The following is a 25,775-nucleotide window of genomic DNA, read 5'->3' as shown; positions in this document are numbered from 1 at the left end:
AGCAATTTTTACCAAACACTTTTTAGTTAAAAATAACCTTTTAATATAATAATAATATTAATATTATTATATAATAAATTAATATAATAAAAGGGGGTATATGTTCATTGTAGAAGTTGGAAAAAAATTGACCAAAAAAAATTTTAAGGGTGAGAAAACATACATCCACAAACATAAGAAAAAAATAAGGGGAAAAACTTCTTAGCACCCCAGTCAGTATCACTATTAACACCTACTGTGTATTCATTAGTATTTTGTCCCAGATGAGGCCACTCCGTGTGCTTTTTAAATGTTTTTTTCAGTTAACAATCCACCTTTCCATGTCAGTAAACTTTCACCTTTTATAATACTCAGTCAACATTCAGATGAGTCCAGTTTACTCAGAAAACGTCACCGACAGCAGTTGTGTCCAAAGCCTGTCCCTAGCCTGGATGGGTGACTGTGCCCTCGGTCTCTCCTCACAGGTCCTACCCCGTCTTAATGGCTCTGGCTCGTTGGGTAGCCAGGACCCCCGCCACACCTGCCCGGCCGTTCAGGTTCCCTCCTCTGCTTCTGCAGTGGAAGCCCGCAGTGCTGGGCTGCGGGAACAAGACCGGGCTTAAGGTTTGGAAAGGGAAGCGTGGGTTGTGCCGGAGCACAGGGCCCCACCCAGAAATGTGACCAAGAGTGACTTGGAGTGGGTCGAGCAGGTGGGGAGCGGGTTCGCCATGCAGCCCCCAGGGAAGGCCTGGCCTGCCGTCCACACAGTAAGCGGGAGCGGCGCCAAGTGCCTCCTGGGCAAAGGGCATCTTCCGAAGTATTTACAGATGGGCCCCGCTGGGTGCCGTCTCACCAAAGGCAGGGATATTTCTGTGGGATGAGAACAAAGGCTGGGCTGCTCTTGCCTTGAGAACAACACTCTCCTGTCCACTGGTGCCAGATCCCTGGGGCTTTGAACTCGGACGCTGCCTCCCAGTGTTCTATTGAGACGCTGAGTATTTAAATCTTTGAAAAAGTAAGGAAGACCCAGGCGAGTCCCTCCCTCCCGCCGCCTGTCTGCCCCCTCCCTTCCCTGGGCCCACTAAGCCCACACAGCTCACTGTGGCCCCTGCTTCCCTGGTGACCCCGCCCTGGATCCAGCCTTTCTGCCTTGCACTTCCCCAATCTTCCCATCCATCTCTGCTCATCTTATCTCTGGCTCTTGCACAGATAACACACCCTGGATGCCTCACACTCAAGACTGCCGCTCCCCGCCAAGCCCTTTCACACCCTGTCTCCTTCTTTGTCTTAAATTCCTGCATGTTTGTCAACTGCTCTCAAGCAGAAATGGTCAGGACCCAGGGCGGGGTGCCCTGCAGAGCCAGCCTCCCCACACACACTGCCCACTCCCAGCCCCAAGGACTTACGTGGATGCACGGCTGTCCTGGGGAGGGCGATGCGCCTACCTTGCTGCACCCCAGGTCTCAGGCCGAGGGCCTCCACCCTGGCACTCCGGGGTGGCCTCCCTTGGAAGGGGCTTCATTTTCTTTGAGAGGAAAGATTCCAGCGCTGTCTCCTGTCTCTGACCACTGGGGCCATGGCCCTACCACCCCCTCCCTAGCTGGGCCAGTCCCCTGACCAGGCTGCATGAGGGGCTCAGACCGGGAGGGCACCATTTTCCTGTCCGCGTGGGCGGAGTGCTCGTGGCTCCCCTAAAACCCAGCAGGTGGTGCTGCCCTGCCCTTCCCGGGGTCAGGTCCCAGGATGGGGTGCGGCCTGGCACCCGCAGGCCCTACTGCAGGCCCCTTGGCCACCACGCTGGCCAGCCTGGCTCCGAGAGCCTCAGCCCGTGCGCCAGCACTGCCCGGCTTCTCGGCCCTTCTTGGCGTCGAGGATTCCCGGAGGGGCCACATGGGTGGCCGCTGGACCTGTGCTCAGGTGTGAAGCCAGAGGAATAAGGAAGGCCCACAGCCAGTCCTCCCAAGAGCCCCCTCCCGCCCACCCTCAAGGATTAGTTCACCCAGGAGCCTCCGAGGGTTCCTGCTGCTGTGGTGTCAGACCCCGACCCCTGGGCCCCCTCCTTCCGCTGCCCCTGCGTGCGAGGGGCTCCCCAGCCTCTGGCCACCCCTTTCCCTCTCCCAAAATGCCTTTCCACCCTTGAAGGGTTTACGGGGAGGAAAACAGTAACCTCCCTCCGAGGGTGGTTGTGATGCCTAATCAATTAATACACAGAAAAGTCTTAGAAGTGTGCTGGGCACTCAGTAAGCGTTAGCTCTCCTTAGTGTGTTACTTTGTTCCCAGGCCACGCCAACCAGACTGAACTCTTCCTTTTCTGAGCCCCTGCCATGCTTAGGGTCCCCAGCCAGCAGCTCCTAAAATGGGTCTCCATTCCTTGGACCTAAAGTCGCTTTGACCTTTTGGAGACACAGAGCCGGGGCTCGGCCAGCAGGCCTGGCTGCCCCCGTGTGGGGCAAGGCCACTGGGCGGGACCCCACCTACAACCATGCCGCCGCAGAGGGGAAGTTTCATATTTTGCAGTTTACAAAGCACTTTCCCATCTCTCTCTACTTTGTGGAGTAGACAGGGCAGAAATCATCATTCCCATTTTCCAAATGGGGCCCTCGATGCTGAGAGGCAGTGGACACCTCACCGAGGTCACACAGCAGTAAGGGGCCCGGTTAGGCCCCGGATCCCGTTCTCCTTGACGCCAAGCCCAGCACGTCTTCCTCAGCACCGTGCTGGGTCACAATCAGTTAAGTGCCTCTTCCTCCTTCTGAAAAGGAGCTCAGAGGCCAAAGGAATTAGAAACAGGCACCCGATGAAAAGCAGACGCCCTGCCCCTTGTCTCTGGACCAACTCCCAGGAAAGGGAGGACAACGGATGTGTGGCCCCCAAGGCCCGGCCCGCCCTGTGAGCTCATCTCCTGGCAGAGGGAACCCCCCACGCCTGAGAAAGCCTCTCCCCAGAGCTGGGCCAGACTGCAGGGCCGCTCATCTCTGGGGTTGGAACAAGGAATGTCCAAGGCCACCCGTGATGCCACTCACCCTCCCTAAGTCCAACAACCTTGCCCACCCGGTGCTATGCCCATTTTTCAGATGGGAAAAGCGAGGCCAGGGGAGATGGGACCGCCCAGGCAAGCAAGCAGGAATGCCTGAGGAGGCTGGATGACAGCCCAAGCCTCAGCCCTAGTCACAACGGCGCCCGGCGGGGGCAAACCCACCCAAGACCTGGGGAAACACAGCCAGCGCTGCCCATCACCCCCTCTAACCCCAGCCCAGAGGCGGGCCCACCACGAGGCCCCAGGCCCCACCGTCCGTGGGCTCAGGGTCAGGGGCCCCCTTGCTGTTGCAGGAGAGACGTCAGCTCCCAGGTGAGGTGAAGGCCCTATTGGCAGTGGCTCCAGCAGGTCAGGGCCTGGGTGGGGAAGCGGGGCTGGGCTCCGTGAGAACGTGAGAGGGGCAGGGAACAGGCAGAACGCGGGTCCACAGCTAGGGCGCCCAGGTCACCAGCCTGGAATGGCCCCTGGAGGGCCATTTCTACAGCCAACTCCCCATCTGCATGATAGGACTGCTTGTGGGGCTGAGGCCCAGCCCCAGGCCTGCGTGGGTGTGGATGTGTGGGCAGTGTCCCTTTCTGTATCCAAGTTCATGAGCCCAATCAGGGCGATTGTTTACATTCATTTAACAAACATAACAGCCATGACCACAGAGTTCGAAATAACAATGAACTCAAACTCCACCCCAATCCCAGCCCGCCCTCCAGAGTGGTGCTTCTAGAAGACTCCATGAACTGAGCTGTGCCCACCTGCCCTCCCCCACCCCAACAAGCCCCTTTCTCCTCCATCCACCAGATGCACGTCCCCCGCCTGTGCCCCCTGCCCCTGCTCCAGCCTGCCCTGCACCCCACTTTAGTACCTTTCCGGGTGTCCTGTGACCAAGTTAAACGCAAATGCCCCTTTGTCACTCCAGGCTCTGTGTGGATGGGCCCCTGCCCAGAGGGCTCCAACTCATCGAGCTCGTGGGCCTCGGCCACGCCGGCTTCTTACAGGGCCCCGCTCCCTCCGGCCACCAAGCTTCACACACTCTTCCCTCTGCTCAGAGCCCCCTTTCCTCCCCCCACTAGACAGCGCCTGCTGATCTCAGAGCCCACCCAAGGGACCCTTGCTCCAACACCCAAGTCCAGTGATCCCTCCTCCATGCCGGAATCTCTCCTTCATGGAAACTGTCACTGTTGCGATTAGCATCTGTCTCCCACTCTAAACCGTGTCCTCAGAACCAGCCCCAGGCTCGGCATGTGGAGAACAGCCGATGGAGGGGCCGGCCTCTCCCAGCTCTGACCTCGCTTCCTTCCAGCTCCCACCCACCTACCCAACTCAAAGACACCTCCTCCAGGAAGCCTTTCTATCTTTTCCTCCTCTGAGCAGCTCCTAGGGAACAGTCCGTGAACCACGGTCGCCTTGTCCGTCTGCCTCCCCATATGCTTGTGAGACCCTTGAAGCAGGGCCAAGCCCTGGGCCCCAGCCAACCACTGTCTCTTCCCCACACGCTCCCCTCAAACCACTCAAGCCGAGGCCTCTGGAATGCATGGGCTTCCTCCCGTCACTTGCTGAACTCTGACAGCCCCTCTGAGAGGGACGGCTGGCGGCCTCCACTGGCCCCAATTTACAGATGACACCTCTGAGGCTAAGAGAAAAAAAGCTCAAAGTCCTGCATCGCTCCAAACATCCCTGTGCTGGGCGCTGTGTCGCCTGTTGGGAGGACGGCCAGCTTCAGGTCATGGCCTTTCCTCATAGAGGTCCAGCCTTCCAGAGGGGAGATGGGGGCAGGGGGGGAGAACTTAATTACTTCAGTCAGCATTGTATTTTATTTTATTTTTAAAATATTTATTTATTTACTCATTTATTTATTTGGCTGCGCCGGGTCTTAGTTGCGGCGTCCGGGATCTTCATTGCAGCATGCGGGATCTAGTTCCCTGACCAGGGATCAACCCCAGCCCCCCTGCATTGGGAGTGCCGGGTCTTAACCATTGGACCGCCAGGGAAGTCCCAGGATTGTATTTTAAAACTAACTCTTGAGCAGTTTGAGCAGTTTGAACCACAGAGAAGTATGTAATTACACAAAAATGTTAAGATGCGATTTACAGTAATTACCTTCTATTTGCCAAGTTCCATTAGTCCCTTCCCCGCACCTGAACTTCTTTTCCTTCAAAATTTTCACAATAGCTCTATGGAACCAATTTTTCTTGGCAATAAAAACAGCAGGTGCTTGGGGTGAGGGATGAAGGGCCAGAATTAGGTTTAATCCCCGCCCCCCCCCCCCCCCCAGCAATGTCCCAGGTTCCAGAACACAGGGCTGGAGATGGGATGGTCAATGGCGGGGGCAGGGTGGGGACCCTCAGCACAGGGGCTGGAGATCGTGGCCAGGGTCAGCCTCCCAGGGTTTAGATCCTCCCTCCTCTACTTGTTTTGTTTTGTTTAAACTTTGATTTTTTTTTAAATTTTTATTATAGTTGATTTACAATGTTGTGTTAGTTTCAGGTGTACAGCAAAGCGATTCAGTTATACATATACATGAATCCACTCTTTTTTAGATTCTTTCCCATATAGGTCATTACAGAGTGTTGAGTAGAGTTCGCTGTGCTATACAGTAGGTCCTTATTAGTTATCTATTTTATATATAGTAGTGTGTATATGTCAATCCCAATCTTTCAGTTTATCCCTCCCTCCCCCGTTTCCTCCCTGGTAACTATAAGTTTGTTTTCTACATCTGTGACTCTATTTCTGTTGTGTAAATAAGTCCATTTTCACCATTTTTTTTTTTAGATTTCACATATAAGCGATATCACATGATATTTGTCTTTCTCTGTCTGACTTACTCCTTCCTTTACTTGTGACTGCAAGACTTCCGGCAACTTCCTGAGCCTCAGTTTCTCCATCTTTGAAATGGGGACGGGAGTGGAACCTACCTCGTAGGACTGTTGTAAGGCCAAAATGAGAGATGGAGTTGAGTGCGGTGCCGGGCAGAGGGCGGGTGGGAGTTATTGCTGCTGCCGTCACTGCTGATGCCACGTTCTCCCTGAAGAGGTGAGAGAAGTCTTAGTGGAAAGTTGCCTTTGGCCTGAGTCTCGAAGGTGAGAAGGATTTCAGCAAGTGGAGATGCGAATGGAAGGTCGGTGTACGCAGAGAGATCTCAGCAGGTAAACATGGGGAAGGACAGCTGAGGGCATCTCAGGAAATGGGGAAATTACTGAGGCCAAGCCCCAGGGCCTGGGTGCAATAACTGTCCCAGAAAACACTGAGTATTTTGGTATTTAGTATGTGCCAGGCCCTGCTCTGAGTGCCATCCTCGTCCTCCCCACCACCGACGCTCACAGAACACCCGGTGCTGAGGCTGGGGCGGCGAGAGGCTAAGAGCCCCATCCATTCATTCAACAAATACTTAATAAGCACCTACTGTGTGCACGGCCCTGGAGCATCATGGGCGAGCACGGAGCTTACGTTGGGGGAGGGAGGGGAAGGCAAATAATAGACAAACACGTAAATGAGATCATTTCAGATGGTAATGAAGGTTCTAAAGGAAAGAAAGCCGGATTCTGAAATCCAGAGCGACGGGGGAGAGGGGCCGCAGTGATCAGGGAAGGCTTATCCACAGAGGGGCTGTGAGAGCCGCAATCAGGAAATAATCTGGGATGAAGCATCCAGGCAGAGGGAGAGCGAAAGCAAAGCCCCAGAGGTGGACTTGCCCTCCACGTGCCCGGCAGGGAGGAAGGTGTGCTATGCTGCTGCTTCCCACTAGCTATTGAACATTTGGTAGTGTATATATGTCGATGCTACTCTCACTTTGCCCCAGCTTCCCCCTCCCACCCCGGGTCCTCAAGTCCATTCTCTGTGTCTATATACTATCACCATGCACCAGCAATTCTAAACAATATCAGTGATAAAATACCCCTACCTGGAATATTCTCCTAAGTCCAAGTTGCAAGCATCTGATACAGGTAATGTAGAGTTTTCATAATATATACGTGAGCTCCAAATCAGCACATGTTTACTGCTTATCTTTTAACAGGCATTGTATTCTATGTGGAAATTATTTCTAAGAACTCCCAGTTATACAGTTGGTCTCCAATGGGTTCATGTCAAGAGTAAGTTTGTCGTGAAGACAGGAACACAAAACTACTAACAGCAATCTTTGTAAACCTATGCAGGAAATTAAGAGGGCTACAGGACTAGAAGGTGGGAAAATATGGATATTAAATAATTTATGCAAAACGTTTTTATTTATTTATTTTTGGCTGCGTTGGGTCTTTGTTGCTGCAAGTGGGCTTTCTCTAGTTGTGGTGAGCGGGGGCTACTCTTCATGGCTGCATGCGTGCCTCTTATTGCAGAGCACGGGCTCTAGGTGTGCAGGCTTCAGTAGTTGTGGCACGCGGCCTCAGTAGTTGTGGCTCGTGGGCCCTAGAGCGCAGGCTCAGTAGTTGTGGTGCACGGGCTTAGTTGCTCCATGGCATGTGGGATCTTCCCGAACCAGGGATCGAACCTGTGTCCTCTGCATTGGCAGGCAGATTCTTATCCACTGCACCACCAGGAAAACCCAAAACGTTTCTTTTGTTTTCTTTTCTGGCCACATCACGTGGCATGCAGGATCTTAGTTCCCCAACCAGGGACCAAACCTGTACCCCCTGCGGTGGAAGCACAGAGTCTTAACCACTGGACTGCCAGGGAAGTCCCTGTACAGATCTTAAATGATGTCTCTTAAACAAGAGAAAGCAGACATGATAATGGCTTTCCAGGATATAAAGGATTGCCACATGAAAGAAGAGGTTCACTTATGTCATATAGCTCTAAAAGGCAGAACTAGAGCTAATAGGTGGGAATAATAGAGGATATTTGCATCCATGTAAAAAGAAAATTGTTGGTTAAAGCTATTCAACTAAAGAACAGGCTAAGTACAAAGTAGAAAGTTTGCCATCATTGAAAGTTTTCACATAGAAGCCACTGACTATCCGCTTAGATTACTGTGAAAATTAAATTTGCTTATTACGTAAAGCACTTCAGACTGTCTGGAACCTAGATACAGCTCAATATACATCATCTACTATTCCTATTCCTATTATTATTACCTAAAAGTTTAGTAAAACGTGCCTGTAAAATCAACTGGACCTTCTGGTTCTTAGGGTTCTATGATTTCTTTGGTTACTGTCCCAGCATATCTTTAAGTTTACTTGAGTCAATTTTACAGTTTGTTTTCTTTCATTTATCTAGTTTTTTTATATTGTTTTGCTATAAATCTGTATACTATATTCTGTTGTAATAAAGAACATTATTTTATCAGTGGCTCAAAAAAAAAAGAGTAAGTTTGTGAAGGGGCAGAATCCTTGAAGCTGGCTTCGGATTCAGTTCGTCTCCAGCTCCTGTGTGCTACGTACGGCTGTGCTCAAACAGCAAATTCAAAGTGAACAACCAAAGTGCTGTGCTTGTAAAAAGCAAGAAAGAGAACTTGAATTGCTTCATTTCTGTCATCTTAGGCCACTTGAGCTTTTCTTTGGGTTTAAAATTTTAAACAGTAAAACAGTGTAAGGTATAATCTTTTTGTTTAGGAAGTGAACATTTTCGTTCATACATGAAATATTGGACTAAATTTTAATATCTTTAAAGTTGAAATGTATTCTTTTTTCAACTGCTGATTGTTTTAAAACTAAAGAACAAATCAAATAAATAAGACAGTACATCAGTGGTACAATTTAGTAGTTGCCTCATTTTACCTTTTGCAGGTACATATTTCAGTTTTATAAAACTTTACTTCTAGCTAAATTTTAATTGGATAATTATTTACATAAGAAATTAATATAGCAGATTATAACCAAAGGATCAAAGTTCATTAGGTAAATATACAAACTATTGAATAAATAGCTGTGCTTTTGTTTTTTTGTGGTTTTTTTTTTTTATTAGAGTATAGTTGATTTACAATGTTGTGTTAGTTTTTGGTGTACAGCAAAGTGAATTCAGATATATACATATATATATATTCTTTTTCATATTCTTTTCCATTATAGTTTATCACAGGATATGGAATGTAGTTCCCTGGGCTATACAGTAGGGCCTTGTTGTTTATCTATTTTATATATAGTAGTTTGTATCTGCTAATTCCAAACTCCTAATTTATTCCTCCGCCACCCCCTTTTCCCTTTGGTAACCATACGTTTGTTTTCTTTTTTTGGGGGGGGGTGTATCTGGTCTTAGTTGTGGCACGCGGGATCTTCGTTGCAGCGTGTGGGATCTTTCGTTGCGGCGCGGGGGCTTCTCTCTAGTTGTGGCGTGCGGGTTTTCCTCTCTGTAATTGTGGCGCACAGGCTCTGTGGTTTGCGGCACGCAGGCTCTCTACTTGAGGCGTGCGGGCTCAGTAGTTGTGGCGTGTGGGTTTATTTGCCCCTCAGCATGTGGGATCTTAGTTCCCCGACCAGGGATAGAACCTGTGTCCCCTGCATTGGAAAGTGGATTCTTTACCACTGGACCACAAGGGAAGTCCCCAAAAGTTTGTTTTCTATGTCTGTGGGTCTGGTTCTGTTTCATAAATAAGTTCATTTGTGTCATATTTTAGATTGCACATGTAAGTGATATCCTATGGTATTTGTCTGTCTCTTTCCGACTTACTTCACTTAGTATGATAATCTCTAGGCTAGTCCATGTTGCTGCAAATGGCATTGTTTCATTCTTTTTTATGGCTGAGTAATATTCTGTTGTGTATATGTACCACGTCTTCTTTATCCATTCATCTGTCGATGGACATTTAGGTTGCTTGGCTATTGTAAATAGTGCTGAAGAGCTGTGTTTTAATGTGTGAATATTTGTGTGCTCTGATATTTATATTTGCCAGCAGGGTGTGTGTATTTCAATAAAATGATCTTGACAGATAAATAAATCAGTGATCACTGTCTGCATTTCTTTTCTGTGTTTCATTTCTTTTCTTCATTTCATTTCACAGTTATTAATGAGAATAAGTTTTGTTGTCTATAGTAGGGAGGCGTTAAAAACGGATCCTCTCTGGTTATCAAATCCACCAGGTAAGCCACCGGAGAGACCAAGCCTTAGTGAGACGGCAAAGTGCTCAGGTGGGTCTGAAGAATCTGAGAGCAGAGAGCAGAACCCCCCAAAGAAGAAATGGATGCGTGATAACATCTGAGGTGGTGTCACAGCAGAATCTCCCAGCCCCGCACCACGTGGGAGCAGCCGTGGGATTCTGTGCACCCAGGAGTGGCCCCGAGGTGGCAGACAAAGCCAGTGAACTGGAGGCCTGCACAGGCTGACGGCCAGCAACAAGAGATGAGCTGGTGACAGGTGACATCAAGCACCAGACGCTCTCACCACACAAACCCCACCAAAGCCTTGGTTCTGAACAAGCCCCCCTGGAGGTTAGGCACAGCTCTGGACAGGAGAAGCCCCAAGGGGGCTGAGACTAGGTTTCCACCCCCTTAGCAGAGTGAAGGCTTGAGACTGAAATTACATTTTATTTTTGTTATTTTAGTTATCATATAAATATTATTATTATATGTATTATGTATTTTTATATGTGTATGTGATAAAACACATTACATATAAAATATATAGACATAAACTGTAACTATTTTAGTTATAAAAATAGAGATAGATGATAAAGTTCTAGTTCGTTTCGTGAACACCTGTGTTTGAGGACGCTGCACCACCCTGATGGACGGAAAGTGATGTGGGTCCCAGAGGGGACAGCATAGGCCGTGGGTGGAGGACGCAGGCCAGGGGCTCACCAGGCTCCTCTGGGTGAGACACCGCTGGGTCTCAAACTACGAGCCTGAAGGAGCCCGTGGTGGTCTTCTCTCCCCTTCCTTGTGTGTGCGGGACCACCGCAGCCCTGCAGAGCCTCTCGGCCAGCCAGCAGCAGAGCTGGGCCCTGACCCCCGTCTGCTGACCACGTGGGCTTATGTCCCCCCTGACGGGTGAGGGCAGGGCCGTCAGGCGCTGGGCAGAGGGACCTTGGCAGTGACCTGCCAAGTCCACAGTGGGCAGAAGCCCAGGGCAGGACAGACGTGGAGGGCAGGACCTGGTGACTCACTGCAGAGCAGACAGCCTGCAGAATTCAGCAACCAAGTGCACACGCTCCCTGGGAAAGGTCAGGAAGTGAATCGTGTCACATGCTGTCAACGCAAATCTGCTGCCCAAATCCCCAGAGCTGCCAGTAAAACGGAGGGGAAACCAGTTTCCACCCTGCAGAACAGGGCCTTCCATCACCTTTATTGTCCCCACCCTTGGAGGGAGCTTCCCCCAGAGCCAAGAACCTGCTGGGGCTGCCAGGCCCCCCGTCTCAGGAAGGCCCATCCCCAGCTCCCAGCCCCCAGGTTTCAGCTCCAGGAGCCTGCCTGGCTGGGGAGCCAAGAAAAGGCTCAGATCCTCAGCGGGTCGAAACCTGCCGCAGCCCATCCCTCCCTGAAACTCCAGAAACAGCAAAAGCCAGGTCGCTTTATACCGGGTACAACCCGCAACTGAGGGGTGGGTGTCGCGCCCACAGGATGCCGCTCCGCGGCCCACGTGAGCATCTCGGTTGGCTCCTGCCCTCTTCTGCGGGTTGAGGGACAACTTGCCCCTGGGAAGGTGATCAAGATCCCTGCCCAAATCAGATCCCCCATTCCTCACCCACCCCGACGCCCTCCCACTCCCACCTCCCCAGCCCTGTCATTCACCAACAACAACCCCTCCGCAGAGAACGTCAATACCGGTGGGGAGAGAAGCACATCTATATCCAGGCGTTGGGCAGAAAGAGGAATGTAGTTGCCGAGTGGTTTATAATGGCAGAAAAACTGGAAACAATACAAGTGTCCATCAAAGAGGTACTGGTAACTTAAATTTTATTACATCCTGCAAATGCATACTCTGCAGCATGAAAAAAATCAACATCTGTAAGTGCCAAGGTTTAGAAAGATATCCAAGACATATATTAAGTGGGAAAAGAGAGATCCAGAGCTGCGTATGTAGAATGATACTATTATGGGCTGGTTTTTCTTTCTTTCTGTTTTCTTTTTTTTTTTGCCACGCCGCGTGGCATGCAGGATCTTAGTTACCTGACCAGGGGTCGAACCTAAGCCCCCCGCATTGGAAGCATGGATTCTTAACCACTGGTCCCCCAGAGAAGTCCCAAGGCTGGTTTTCTTATATGTGACACTCACCCCCTCCCCCCATTCATTCTCCACCTTTTCATGATCTACTCCATGTCCCTGGAGGCTGACCTCTAAGGGCCACAAAACCGGGGCTTCCTTGCTAGCTGATGCCAGTTGATTAGGCCAATGGAAGGCTCTGGCTATAGACCAGAGGACAGGACAAGAGAGAAGCTGGGGTATTTCTTCTCTCTGGTCCCTCCCTGCCTGTTTGGATGGTGGCTGTGTTCTGCTATGGTCACAGCTGGAGATATTGTGAGGGCCTATTAGTTTTGATGTTTCTATCCCATATCATATCAAACACATTCAAATATATACGCTTCCCACAATAAATATAATTGGGGCCATAAATTTCTGAAAGAGGCTTGTATAAATTTACTAATTCTGACCCTAAGAATAGATTATGCATTGGGTTCATACAACTTAAACTTTACTGCATCCACATATAACTATATCATAGTTGAACAGAGTCCCAGTAAGCTAGTGGAAATAATGTTACCTAGATAAATATTCATTAATTACAATTTTGATTTTCTTTTTACACTTGGAATCCAACAGATACATGACAAATGTTTAGGTCTTCTGAAAGCTCACAGGCCCCAGGCATCACGGTCTGTGGAGTTTTGCTCATTCTGGCTGAAACGTCCAGAAGTTGCCAGACCCCTCGTGGTAGGGCTGGGTCAAAGCAGGGGCCATCCCCAGGAGCCACTGAGGCAGAAAAGAAGGAAGCAAACCCACAAGGGAAATCCTGCTCTGCTCAGGGGCCGTTTCCTGAACGGGCATGGAGCCAGAAGCCCGGGGGGAGGGAGGAGGCTAAACACTCCACAGCTTGCCCCATGCGCTGACCCCGCGAGCCTGCGGCCTGACCAGTCCCAGTCTGCTGGCCCAGCCGGATGGATAGGATCAGCATGGCCCTCCCACAGCCTCCAACCTGTTTTCTGGGCCAGGCTGGGACTTGCCATAGGCCAGACGCCAGCCCAGGCTGCACCCCGGCCTCTGGCTCAGAGTCGACACCAAGCCCAGGGGCCAACAGCAGGTCTCAGTCAATACCTTCCCTGGGCTGCCTCTGGCCCAGGCTTTCCCACCACCATCCCTACCGGCCCTCTAAGTGGGGACCTGGGCAGGCTCCCCAGGGGGCATTGAACAGAGCTCACCAAGCTGGCAGCCACGTGTGCACACACACACACACACACACACACACACACACACACACACACACGCCGCATGCAGGGGAGAGGGACCGGCACACCTTAAAATCCAGATCCCCAAGCAGGGCTTCTAGATTCCCTGGGTCCCTCCCACCCTCGGGCCCCAGCAGATGCTGGAGCCAGGCACAAGGTGCTCTCACCCTCCGAGCTGGAGCCTGGGGAAGGTTGCACCCAGGACAGGCTCCTTGACCACTGCCCTAGCTGTGGCCAGGCCCTCTCCCTGAAGCTCCAGAGCCAGGCCCAGGCAGCACAGGGTACAGTTTTTTGCTAGGAGGACCCAGCAGGAACTGTACCAGCTCACTGCCACACCCATGGTGCTAATAACCAAGAGCCTTATCTTCCTGCAGACAGTTTGTCTTTGCACAGTGACCAGGGGGCTGCCCACACGCGGCCAGAATCGGTGGCTCCCGGCTCTTACCATGTGCTACGGTGGGCTGCAGGTGCTGGCCTGGAATTCGCAGTGCGGGGGTGTTTAAGGTTTGAGGAGCAGTTGTCAGGGTCTAAGAAGCTCTGGGCTCTGAGCCTTGACTGACCCTTTTTGCCTAACTGCCCACAGGACAAGGCAGAGAAGCAGCTGCTCTGCAGACTCCCGGGCGGGGGAGAGAAATGCCCCTCCCCACCATCCCACCAAGGGCCAGGATGGAAGAGCCCGTCTTGGGACACTTGGAACCAGCAATGGAGTATCCAGAGAGAGGAACAGAAGCAGGAACAGTACATTCACGATTCTGCACGACACAGCCCTGGAGAACAGCACGCAGACCGCTCTGGGGGGATTAGCCCAAGGTTCTTCATGAAGGCTGAAGGTTTTTGACCTGATGAACTGTCTTGATGACACTCATAGGGCCCTTCTCTGCACAGCCCCTGGGCGGTGTCACTAAGGAGACAGGCCATGTGCCCAGAAGGCCCTCCCTGTCTGACAGCCAGTTTGGGGGAGGCTTCATGGAGACACCCTAGTTCTATGACTCAAGGATGAGGATAAGAGGCTTACCAACCGGGGGACCTCAGAACTACTCTTTGTTCATGTAACCTTGCCTATCAAGCCCTGCCCTGGGGTCAGGTCAGGAACGTGGGAGTCAGCTAAGCCCACAGGTGTATGTGACGGACACAGCAGTGTAGAAGGAACAAAGGAAACCCTCATCCTGGGGGCCCAGGCCCAGCGTGAATGCAGGGCAGTTTACCCAAGATCCTCTGCATCCCCCAGAGTCAAGTGTGTGAATTTGAACAAGGAAACTCAAAAAAAAATTTTTTAATACCATGCATTTTCTTTTCTTCCTTTATTTTATTTTATTGTATTTATTTTTGGCTGCATTGGGTCTTCGTTGCTGAGCACAGGCTTTCTCTAGTTGTGGAGAGCAGGGGCTACTCTTCATTGCGGTGTCCAGGCTTCTCATTGCGGTGGCTTCTCTTGTTGCAGAGCTAGGCTCGTGGGCTTCAGTAGTTGTGGTGTGCAGGCTTAGTAGTTGTGGCTCGTGGGCTCTAGAGCGCAGGCTCAGGAGTTGTGGCGCACGGGCTTTGCTGCTCCGCGGCATGTGGGATCTTCCCGGACCAGGGCTCGAACCCATGTCTCCTGCATTGGCAGGCGGATTCCTAACCACTGTGCCACCAGGGAAGCCCAGGAAACTCAAAATTGAAAGTACTTCTCTTGCGCCTTCGACGTGGAGACACGCCAGTAGGATACTCGCCAACATTCACTGAGCACTTTCTCCATATCAGGCACCCCTTAACGTGCATCACCCAGATTTAATCCTCATGGCCAGATGCAATACATAATATTATTATGCTCATCACACAGACAAGGAAATCGAGGCAGAGAGGAGTGAAGTACTTTGCCCAAGATAGTGCAACTGGTAAGCGACGCACCTGGGATTCAACTCAGGCTCGTTCTCTGAGCTGTTCTCTCCCTTTTTTATTATTATTATTTTTTAATTATGAGAAAACACATACAACATGAAATTTACTATCTCAACCATTTGTAAGTGTATATAGTTCAGTAGAATTAAGCACATTCACATTGTTGTGCAATCATCACCACCATCCGCCTCCAGGACTTTTCATCATCCCAAACTGAGACTCTGTCCCTATTAAACAAAAACAGCTCTCCGTCCCCTTCCCCCCAGCCCCTGGCACCCAATATGCTTCTCTCTCTCTCTGTGAATCCGACTACCCTCAGTACCTCGTAGAAGTGGACTCACGCAGCCTGTGTCTTTCTGTAACTGGCTTATTTCGCTTAGCTCTGTGTCCTCAAGGTTCATCCATGTTGTAGCAAGTGTCAGACCTATTCTTCCTTTTCTATTGATAATATTTTTATATAATTCCTGATGCAAAGGGCACCAAAGTGCTTACAGTGAAGTCTTCTTCTCTGGGTCCCCTCCATGCACCTTGTGGAAACAACCAGCACCATCCTCTTCCAGAGACGTCTTCTGCATAGACAAGCAATTACATATGTGGATTCTTTTGCTCTTATATTCTGTTTTTTACTCTGTTCCACTTTGTTTTTGTCTGCTTTTTTTATAAATTTATTTATTTGTTTATTTTATTTTTGGCTGTGTTGGGTCTTCGTTGCTGCGCGGGCTTTCTCTAGTTGCAGTGAGCGGGGGCTACTCTTTGTGGCGGTGCGAGGGCTTCTCATTGCAGTAGCTTCTCTTGTTGTGGAGCACGGGCTCTAGGCACGCGGGCTCTAGAGTGCAGGCTCAGTAGTTGTGGCGCACGGGCTTAGCTGCGATCTTCTTGGACCAGGACTTCAACCTGTATCCCCTGCACTGGCAGGCGGATTCTTAACCACTGAGCCACCAGGGAAGTCCCCTGTTCGTCTGTTTGTTTGTTTGTTTGTTTTCCCCCTTTGCAGCCTGCCTCGGAGATCGTTTCATGATCAGTTCAGAAGGCCTTCCTCTCCTGATCTTTCAGCTACACAGTAATTTACTCCATGAGTCCACACGATGGCAACTTCAGAACCTGTGCTTTTAACCGTGTTAAGGCGGCTCTGAGCCTCCAACTCTCACATTCATCGATTAATGCCACACGGATTCCTTTTTAGCAAACATTATGTAAGAGGTTAGAACAAGTAAAGAATTGCAAAGTTAAAGCACGAAACAGAGGGCCATAGAGGCTGACAGTGAGAGCGATGGCTGACGGGCACCGCAGGTTGAAGAACGCGTCGCTCTGATCCCACCCCCATCCTATTCCTCCCGAGTCTTTTCTTTTTTTTTTTTTTTTGCGTATGAGGGCTCTCACTGCTGTGGCCTCTCCCCTTGCGGAGCACAGGCTCCGGACGCGCAGGCTCAGCGGCCATGGCTCACGGGCCCAGCCGCTCCGCGGCATGTGGGATCCTCCCGGACCGGGGCACGAACCCGTGTCCCCTGCATCGGCCGGCGGACTCTCAACCACTGCGCCACCAGGGAAGCCCCCGAGTCTTTTCTAGGTCAGGAAATAGCACCCCAGGTCCCTGGCTGCCCCAGCCTGATGCTTCCCTCCCCAGTCCGTCTTATTCTATCCAACGTCAAGCCTGTCCCTGGGTCTCTCACATCCTCACCCCACTGCCATCAGCTGGTCCAAACCCACTATCCCTTCTGCTGAGCCGCTCAGTCACTCCCACGCCACCCCATCCTTTCCCCTCAGAGCAGTAGTCAGAGACATCTCATCAAAAGGGAAATCAGACCCCATCATTCCCTATCAACACCTTCCAGACTGTACACCCCTGTTCACAGCAGCATCATTCACGATAGCGAAAATGCAGACACGACTGTAGTGTCCATCAACGGATGAATGGATAAGAAAAATGTGATCTAGACATAAAATGGAATCTTATTCTGCCTCAAAGAGGAAAGAATCCTGCAATATGCTACATGGGTGAACCTTGAGGACATTATGCTGAGTGAAATGAGCCAGTCACAAAAAGACAATTATGGCACGATTCCACTTTTATAAGGTTCTTAGACTTGTCAGAATCGTGGAGATGGACAGTAGAACGGTGGTCGCCAGGAGCTGAAGGAAGCGGGGTGGGGAGTTGGTGTTTAGCAGGTATAGAGTTTCAGTTTTACAAGATGAAAAGAGTTATGGGGGTGGATGGGGGTGATGGGCGCCCATCAGTGTGAAAGTATTTAATACCACTGAGCAGGACACTTAAAAACGGCTCAGACAGTAAATTTTACGTTATGTGCATTTTAACACAATTTTTTTAAAGCAATAAAAAAGGAAACCCCTTCCAGAGCATAAAGAACTTAATTGGAGGCCCTTTGGGATCTGGTCCCCACTCCCCACTCCAGGCACAATGCCCCTCAGTGCTCCGGGCAAGCCCAGGTCCTTCCCACCTGAGGGCCTCAGTGCTGGGCACCCCCTCTGCGCAGGCCCCTCCCCTGTAGATCTCGGCACCGAGTCACCTGCTCAGAGAGGACCGCCCCATCCCCCCACTAAGTAGTCTCACTCTCCTTTTCCACCATAGGGTCCCCGCTTCGTTCTCCCGTAGCGCTCAGCACACCTGCGAGTGTTTCATTTGTTTCACCGTCCGCTTGCTGTCTCCCCACCAGAGTGAAGTTCCACGGCAGCAGGGACCTGGGCCCGCCTGGTTCATTCCTGCATCCCTGTTGCGTGTTGATGCTGTCCTGACAGCAGATGCTGAGTTGGAGTCTGGGGTACAAGATTATTCCTAGGGATCAATAACTGTGAAGGGAAATGGGCAGAATCTGGGCTGGGCAGAGGGGAAAACCAGCCTGCAGGCCACACAGGCCCGACAAAGACTTGGCCAGCCAGGCACAGCGCTCTAGAGTAAAAGGACCACCTGCTAGAGCTGTCCCGGGGAGGGTGTGACCTTGAGCAAGTTGTTCCCTGCAGCGGCGGCAGACCCCCAGGGACTGGGCCGACTCCCGGGACCGGTCACTGGCTGCTCTCTGCTGACCTCACTCCTCGAAGCCCAGCGGCAATTTCATCTTGAAGGGGCTCCAAAGCAGGGCTGCTCCGTGTCTGAGCCAACGCCTAACACCTAGCACAGTGCCTGAAACTCCTAGCAGGTGGTCAGCACTTATTGAATGAATGAATGAATCAACATTTGATTGAATCTTGAAGTACAGATAGGATTTGGAGGAGGCAAGGCAGATGTGTGTTCCAGGCACGAGGCACAGCTTGTACAAAGGTAAAAAGGCATGAAGAAACACGAGGCATGTTCCCAAATCGGCAAATACTAAGATAGGGTTAAATCCCCACGCAGCGGAGCAGAGGAATAAGGCTCAAATGTAAGCAAAGGCCAGTGGACAAGGGCGTGGTAATAAATCACACTTGAATTTTATCCCATCCGCCCAAGGAAGCTTCAAGAAGGAGGAGGATGTGATTAGCAGGCTTAGAAATATCCTCCTGGTGGCCTTTCCCAGGATGGCCAAGGAGGACAAGTTAGGAGGCAGAAGGCCGTTTAGCAGGTGACTTCGACCCCGGCAGGCCTGTGTTCTAAGGCACAGACACTGGAGAGAGAAACAGGCAGCCTCTGACGTAGCGTCAGGAGGCCAGAAGGGGCCACGGCCACAGCCTGGAACCACCAATACGTAAGCTCAGTCAGTGAAGAATCAACGTCTATAGAACAAGAAGGTCGGTCAGGGAGGAAAACAGGAAAGGACTGAGTCGTGGGAGTGCAGGCGAGAGAACAGCTCCGGCAAGAGGGTCAAGGCCATTAAGAGGTCAAGTGCAATAAGGCCCAAATTTGCCACCCATAGATTTGCCGCCAGGAGGGCAGGACTCCAGACCCAGCTGGTGCAGTGTGTCCTCCAGCCTGACCTGGGGCTTGGGTTTCAGGGGCCTTCTGGAGAACTCCTTCACCTGTCAACATGCTTCAGTCCAGGGTCTCCCCCAAGTCTGACCACGAGATGCTCTGGACCGTGGGACCCTGGAAGCTTAAGGTCCAGCCATTTCCTTGGGGAGGAGCCCATTGAAGTATCAGGAGTCCCGAGTCCTAGGCCTGTGGCTGCCACTGCTATGGGGCCTTAAGCCTCAGTTTCTCCCAGGGTGATGGGTCCAGGTGGGCTCTACAACTGCTTCTGGCTGTCGATCTGGACTGCCCAGTGCTCAGGTTCAGAGAGAGTGGCCCAGGCGGCCAGCTCTCCAGACCCTCTGACTTGGGAACCCTTGCTGCCTCTACACTGGACCCTGGGTTCCCCTCTCCCAAGTGGCCTATTGTGTGAGCTCAGTTTCCATGGGGACAGAAAGCGGGTTGAGAAAGAAGAATGTTTACTTTCTCCACTGAGCTGATGCCCATGTCAACAGTGTGGTCCCATAAGTGGAGCCCTCGCCCTGCCCTCCCTGCTCCAGGAGCATATAAGAAGATACCCGGATGGGCACATCTCCCACAAGACCACCAGATCCAGAGACAGGGACAGAGCTTCCTTCACCAGCCTCCCTCCCACCATGAAGCTCGCCATTGCCCTCACCCTGGTCACCTTGACTCTCTTCTGCAGCCCTGGTGAGTGTCCAGAGCCCTCTGCCCCAAGCCGAGCTCAAGAACTCTCCCAGTTCTGCTCGGGAGAGGGGACGGCTGCCCATGCCCCCTGTTTAGCTGCCGGGAGAGGCTGGGAAAGCTGACTCCCAGCCAGGAAGCTGGGTCCAGCGAGCAATCTCATCTCGGGAACTTGGGGAGAGCCCCGAGGCTGTGGGGAAACCTGAAAAGGACCCCATCTTCCATATCCAACAACCTCAGAAATGCAGGGAATGGAACAGACTGGAGGAAGGGATGGAGAATATCCCACCTAGATGCAATGACCAGCAGAATAAGAGGAACAAACAAGCTTCTCAAAGCCCAGGGCTGGACAGACCCCGAGACGCCAAGAGACCTGGGTGCTGCCTCCCGATTTGGGGTCAACACACCACTCTGGCAGCCAAAGGGGCTGGAAGGAGCCTCATGGGTTCCAAAGAAACCCAACCCAAGGCAAGGTCTCCCATCCTGCACAGAGAGGAATATTCTAGAAAGGGCTCTTCCCTTTGGGAAACTGCCAACTCAGAACGGAGGTTTCTAAACATTTTCTGTCCTCTGCAAAACAAGGGTTAGGAGTCTCTGAAGAGTTGCAGCTGTCACTGAGAGGAATGGGGGTGGGGTGAATCACACCTCCCCGGAAACCCCCTGATCTCTTGGGAGCTGGGTTACTGAACTGTTTTTTACTCTGTATCAGCCTCTTCTACTCCTTCTACAACAAAAAATTTTAAACAAATTCCCGATAGTTCACTTTCAAAGTTTCCTGACAACCGTGGAGGTAAGTTTTATGACCTTGGCGAGACGGGGGAGTTAGTTAGAAAACCGAGACCAAGAGGCAGTGGGAACAACTATGGTGCAGAGATGTCTATTTTAAAGGGGAAATAACATCATTTGGACTGAAACGTATGTTAATTAGAAGATCTCAATGCCAGGTACAGAGGCGGGTGGCTCAGCAAGACAGGACTGAAATATGTTAGGAGGTGGGGCCGGGATGTGTTGGTACGTTCCTGTGGGTGCACATATGATAATACCAATAATAAGGTCTAACATTTATTTAGCACTTACAATGTGCCCATCACGGTGCTGAACCCCGTTCACAACAACCCTATGAAGTGGGGACATTATCCCCATTTTACAGATGAGAAAACTGAGCTAAAGAAAGATAAAGTAACGTGGCTGGTGACACAGTAAGTTGCAAAGCAGGGATCTAAGTTCTGGAGAGGGTCTGACTTGGAGTGGCCACTTTGAGTGGGGCCTTGGAGCCCAGGCAGGGGAGTTCGCACACCAGGCAGCAAATTCAAGGACGGGGATTTGACACTCAGTAGGAAGATGGGCCAGCAGGGAGTAGGGGATGGTGACTCTCCCCACATTCCTGGGGGCAGGGAGCTAAAAAGGAGCACAACCGGAGGCGGGGTAGGGAGAACTCTGGTGAAGGGAACACGGCGGGGCCAGGAATAGAGGCAGAGACGTGTCTGTGTGTGGATGAGCCCACAAGGCCTGGTGCCCACAGTGGATTCCTCTTCTGGGCCAGGCTCTGGGGCTCATGATTGGCTGGCACAAGTGCCTCTTCCTGCCAGATCCTGCCTTTGTCACGTGTGGCTCAGACCATCACTAACCAACGGTAAGAGGCATGTTTCCGGTGGGAGCCAAAACCCTCGACGGCCTCTTCCCAGCCCCCGCACGGCACACCAAACAAATGAGATCAGCAGCTTCTAGTCTCAGAGCCCTGCCTAGAACTCTATCAGAAAGAGCCAGTAGCACCTTGCCGCCGCAACCCAGGAAGTACAAGGGAGGCTCCGGCAAGCCACGAAAAGCTGGCCACAGCCCAGAAGGCATCCACATGGCGTCAAAGAGCCGACTGCTTGGAGCGCCACCAGGTCTCCCATTCAAGGCCGTCGACGAAAGGGCCGCTATGTCTTGCTGACAGGCGCAGCTGTGTGCATCTGGGCCAGGCCCAGGCAGGAAGCTGGCCAGTGTAGACAAGGGCTTGGATACACGCGCTCTCTCTTTTCTGTGCTCCAGCAACTACAGAGGTCTGCCTGAACTTTCTACATGTCATCGAAAACCTCTCCATGGGCACGCTTCCCAGCTATGAGGCTGCCCTTGCACCCTTCAGCCCTGAGGAAGACATGAAAAATGCAGGGGCCCAGTTGAAGATGCTGGTGGACACCCTCCCCCAGAAGGCCCAGGACAGCATGACAAAGCTCACGGTACACGGCTCCCTCCACTCCCACTGCCCAGCGGAGGATTTCCCACATCCCTCAGCTGCAGTGTCAACTCCCTTGGGGGACCCTTTTCTAATCCAGAGAGGAGAGTCACAGTGCAAATGTCCCCAGGGAGCAGGCACAGCCATCTTATCTTTTTTTTTGGCTGTGTTGGGTCTTCGTTCCTGTGCGAGGGCTTTCTGTAGTTGTGGCAAGCGGGGACCACTCTTCATCGCGGTGCGCGGGCCTCTCACTATCGCAGCCTCTCTTGTTGCGGAGCACAGGCTCCAGACGCGCAGGCTCAGTAGTTGTGGCTCACGGGCCTAGTTGCTCCGCGGCATGTGGGATCTTTCCAGACCAGGGCTCGAACCCGTGTCCCCTGCATTAGCAGGCAGATTCTCAACCACTGCGCCACGAGGGAAGCCCCATCTTACCTTTTTTATTTTTTATTTATTTTTATTTTTTATTTTTTTTTTTTTTGCCGTACGCAGGGCCTCTCACTGTTGTGGCCTCTCCCGTTGCGGAGCACAGGCTCCAGACGCGCAGGCTCAGCGGCCATGGCTCACGGGCCCAGCCGCTCCGCAGCATGTGGGATCTTCCCGGACCGGGGCACGAACCTGTGTCCCCTGCATCGGCTGGTGGACTCTCAACCACCGCGCCACCAGGGAAGCCCTATCTTACCTTTTTTAAAGAAGCTACTGAGAGACTTTCCTGGCGGCCCAGTGGTTAAGACTCGGCGTTTTCACTGCAGGCGGTGTGGGTTCGATCCCTGGTCAGGGAATTAAGATCCTGCATGCCGTGCGGCCAAAAAGTTAAAAAATTAATAAATAAATAAATAAAATAAGAAAATAAAAATAAAGAAGCTTCTGAGAAATAGTCTAAGCTTAGCTCCTCCCAGAAACACCAAACCTCTTAGGTGACATTAAAGTCTCTGGGTCTGACTTTGATGTTCATTCACTATTGTATTGGGTTTTTTTGTTTGTTTGCTTTAGGACAAAATAATCCAAAGCCCACACTGTGCTTAGGATTTAGAAGCTGAAGATCTCCACCTGCCGAGACCCCTGCCACTCCCCGGATGTTTCCTTCACTCCGTCCCCACCAGCCCTGCCTGGCTCCCTGCAATAAAGGACAAGCATCACATCTCTGTGTCCCCATCTCTTTTTTATTCACCTGCTAGAGTGAGAAGGTGTGCCGCTGCTGGGGTAGGTTTAGAGCAAAACAAAGCAGTGGCCATGGAAACACATCCCCAAGGGGCCCAGACCCTGTCTCACTTCCGGTCCACAGGTGGCAGACCAGCTTCTAGCATATACTCCCTTCCACGGGCAGACAGCTGGCCTGGAAACGTTCCCAGGGCCTTGCTCAAACTTGACCTATGGGGGAAGGCGGGGGGAGGTTAGACAGGGTGACAGCTGACCTGAGGCTGACCCCCCTAACACCCATTTAATAATGAAGTTAAGTGTTCTGTTTCTTCCAGACCCTTTGGAATCCCACTCTTGGGTGGAAAAAAATATGTCAGGTGATTATGCTACCCAGACATGCCTGCACACAAAGATGGAGCTTTCCAGAGAGTTCTGTCTCCCAAAGCTAAATGGTGGACGTTTCAAGCATTTTGACAGAGCAGTAGGGTGCTATGAGGGGCTGAGTGGCCCTGTGACAGTCCTGCAAATCACACCCAGCACACGACTGATGCCCTCCACCTACAGAAGGAGCAAATTCCTAAGAAACTTAGGAAACAAAGGCTGGAGGGAGGAACAGACTCGATTCCTTGATTAGGAATCCAGGGTCCTTGGGGCTGATTTCAAGGAGCAATAGACTCTGAGGGGCACTCCCAGAGAAGGCAGACTGTTTCGCTCACTTCATATTTGCTACACGAAATTATTTGTCGAACTATTTTTTAAAGCAAAAACCCTCTACTCATGCATTTTCTAGATCCTTTATCAGTCATCATTGTTAGGCCATCCTATTTCCAGGCTGAAATTGCAGAGGCCTACGTGTCAAACTGTCCATTCACGTCAGTCACTGCCCAGAAGAGGAGTCTGGGGGGTGGGTGGGTCGGGACCAGGCTGGTCAGCACCTAATTACTGCCGTCCACCGGCGATGGTGCTCTTGTTAGACCCCGAAGCCCCTCTCTGACCTGCCCCCACCTCCCGCCGTTCCCTGAGTCCCCTCCCAGCCAACTTTCACGCCACCCCCATTTTTTCTTGCGGCAAAGGAGTCTTCGGGCGTGAAATCAATCCCTGGGTATTTACCAGCACTTTCCATGTGTTCATAGTGGTGCTGGGCGCTCTGAGGAACCCGGGAGCAGATTTCATAACCCAACAAATATGCATGAAGACCTTGCTCGGCGCCAGAACCACACTGAGGCCCAAGTAGAGCGGAGTGAAGAAAACAATGGCCTCTGCTCTCAAGGAGCTGGCAAGCTAGCAGGGAAGATGGTCGGCGCCCTGCAAATCAACAAGGACACAAATAGACAGATAGATAGAGCTCTGATTAAAGCATAAAAGAAATGCAGGGAGTGAAGTGACCAAGAGCAGCACGGACAGGCCAGCCCGGGAGTCCCCCCCGCTCAGGGTCTGAGCAGGGATGGGAGGAATTCAACGAGATGGGGGGAGGCGGACAGAGCATTGCAGGCAGAGGGCGAAGCAAGAGGGAAGAGGGGAGGCTGCCTGGGCTTCTTCCCAAGCCCCTGCCCTTCTTGAGGCCCCACTGAGCCCTGCCCTTGGACCCCAGGAGAAAATTCAGAACCTTCTAAAGGGAGTTCCCTGGTTGCCTAGTGGTTAGGGTTCTGGGCTTTCACTGACAGGGCCCAGGTTCAACCCCTGTTGGGGAACTGAGATCCTGCAAGCTGTGTGGTGCAGCGAAAATAAAAATAAAAAAGGAAAGAAAGGGCTTCCCTGGTGGCGCAGTGGTTGAGAGTCCGCCTGCCGATGCAGGGGACACGGGTTCGTGCCCCGGTCCGGGAAGATCCCACGTGCCGCGGAGCGGCTGGGCCCGTGAGCCATGGCCGCTGAGCCTGCGCGTCTGGAGCCTGTGCTCCGCAACGGGAGAGGCCACAAGAGTGAGAGGCCCGTGTACCGCAAAAAAAACAAAACAAAAAGGAAAGAAAGAACTTTACCTCCAGGTTTCTATCACCGCCACCAGAACAGTCCACACCTCTTCCCCTTAGATCCTACCGTCTACCCAGCATCTCAAACTCCTCTTGTCCAAAAGAAGTCTGATTCCCCCCCGCCCCACCCCATCTCTTTCCAATCTCTGTAAATTCTATCCCTAGCCGCCCGGTTGCTCTGGCCTGAAGTCCAAGGGGCATCCCCAGCCCTTCCCTCTCCAGCACTGTCACGTCCAGCCAAGCAGGTTACCTCCAAATCACCTCTGGGAACCGTCTCCATGTCCACAGAGCCACCCTGGGCCACTGGGGGGCAGTGTCGACCAAGGCGTCCAGGAGCGGACGCGCTGGTCCGGCCCTGGAGCTTCTGAGCCCTGCGGCTCCACCCAGTCCGGCTCACTCCGCGGGACAGATGATGAAGCACAGTTCCTTTCTAGGGATCTTTTATCATCTTTGATTGCTTTCATTTGATTTTTCAGGGGGGTTTTCATCAGAATTCTGAGTAAGAGCAAGGGCAGTCACACCAAGTTGCCGCCCGCTGAACGCTGCCAGTGATGTGTCAGCACTTTGGGAATTAGTAATGATTCCATTCCCGAACAATTCCAAGGGCGCGTCCAACGGAATCTACAACGATGGCCCCCGGAGGTACAGAGGACCACGGGGCGCTGGTGGAGCTGACC

At 51.8% G+C, this 25,775-nt stretch overlaps 2 protein-coding genes and 1 long non-coding RNA gene across 3 annotated transcripts in view; 1 reads left to right on the top strand and 2 right to left on the bottom strand.

Annotated features, from left to right (window-relative positions):
• Nucleotides 1–5,994: 5,994 nt before the first annotated feature.
• The window catches only part of AHNAK (AHNAK nucleoprotein), a 118,694-nt gene continuing 98,913 nt past the window's right edge, over nt 5,995–25,775 (bottom strand). Inside the window, exon 6 of the mRNA XM_067748718.1 lies at nt 5,995–6,032. Coding sequence (XP_067604819.1) covers nt 6,010–6,032 — 23 coding nt within the window. The 3' untranslated portion in view covers nt 5,995–6,009. The remainder of the gene's footprint in view (nt 6,033–25,775) is intronic.
• SCGB1A1 (secretoglobin family 1A member 1) lies at nt 19,728–23,122 on the top strand. Its single transcript, XM_067748699.1, has 3 exons — nt 19,728–19,782; nt 21,811–21,998; nt 22,985–23,122. Exons 1-3 carry the CDS (start codon nt 19,728–19,730, stop codon nt 23,015–23,017), a joined length of 276 nt encoding a protein of 91 aa, XP_067604800.1. The 3' UTR covers nt 23,018–23,122.
• LOC137230092 (uncharacterized) lies at nt 21,991–25,193 on the bottom strand. The gene is made up of 3 exons (XR_010945997.1): nt 24,242–25,193; nt 22,674–22,781; nt 21,991–22,371 (listed from the first exon to the last, which is right to left on the bottom strand). It is a non-coding gene; the product is annotated as an uncharacterized lncRNA (long non-coding RNA).

Source organism: Pseudorca crassidens, chromosome 9 (assembly GCF_039906515.1).
Source record: "Pseudorca crassidens isolate mPseCra1 chromosome 9, mPseCra1.hap1, whole genome shotgun sequence".
Taxonomy (NCBI): domain Eukaryota; kingdom Metazoa; phylum Chordata; class Mammalia; order Artiodactyla; family Delphinidae; genus Pseudorca; species Pseudorca crassidens.
Note: the sequence above shows the minus strand (reverse complement) of the source record. Positions and strands in the feature narration are given on the sequence as shown.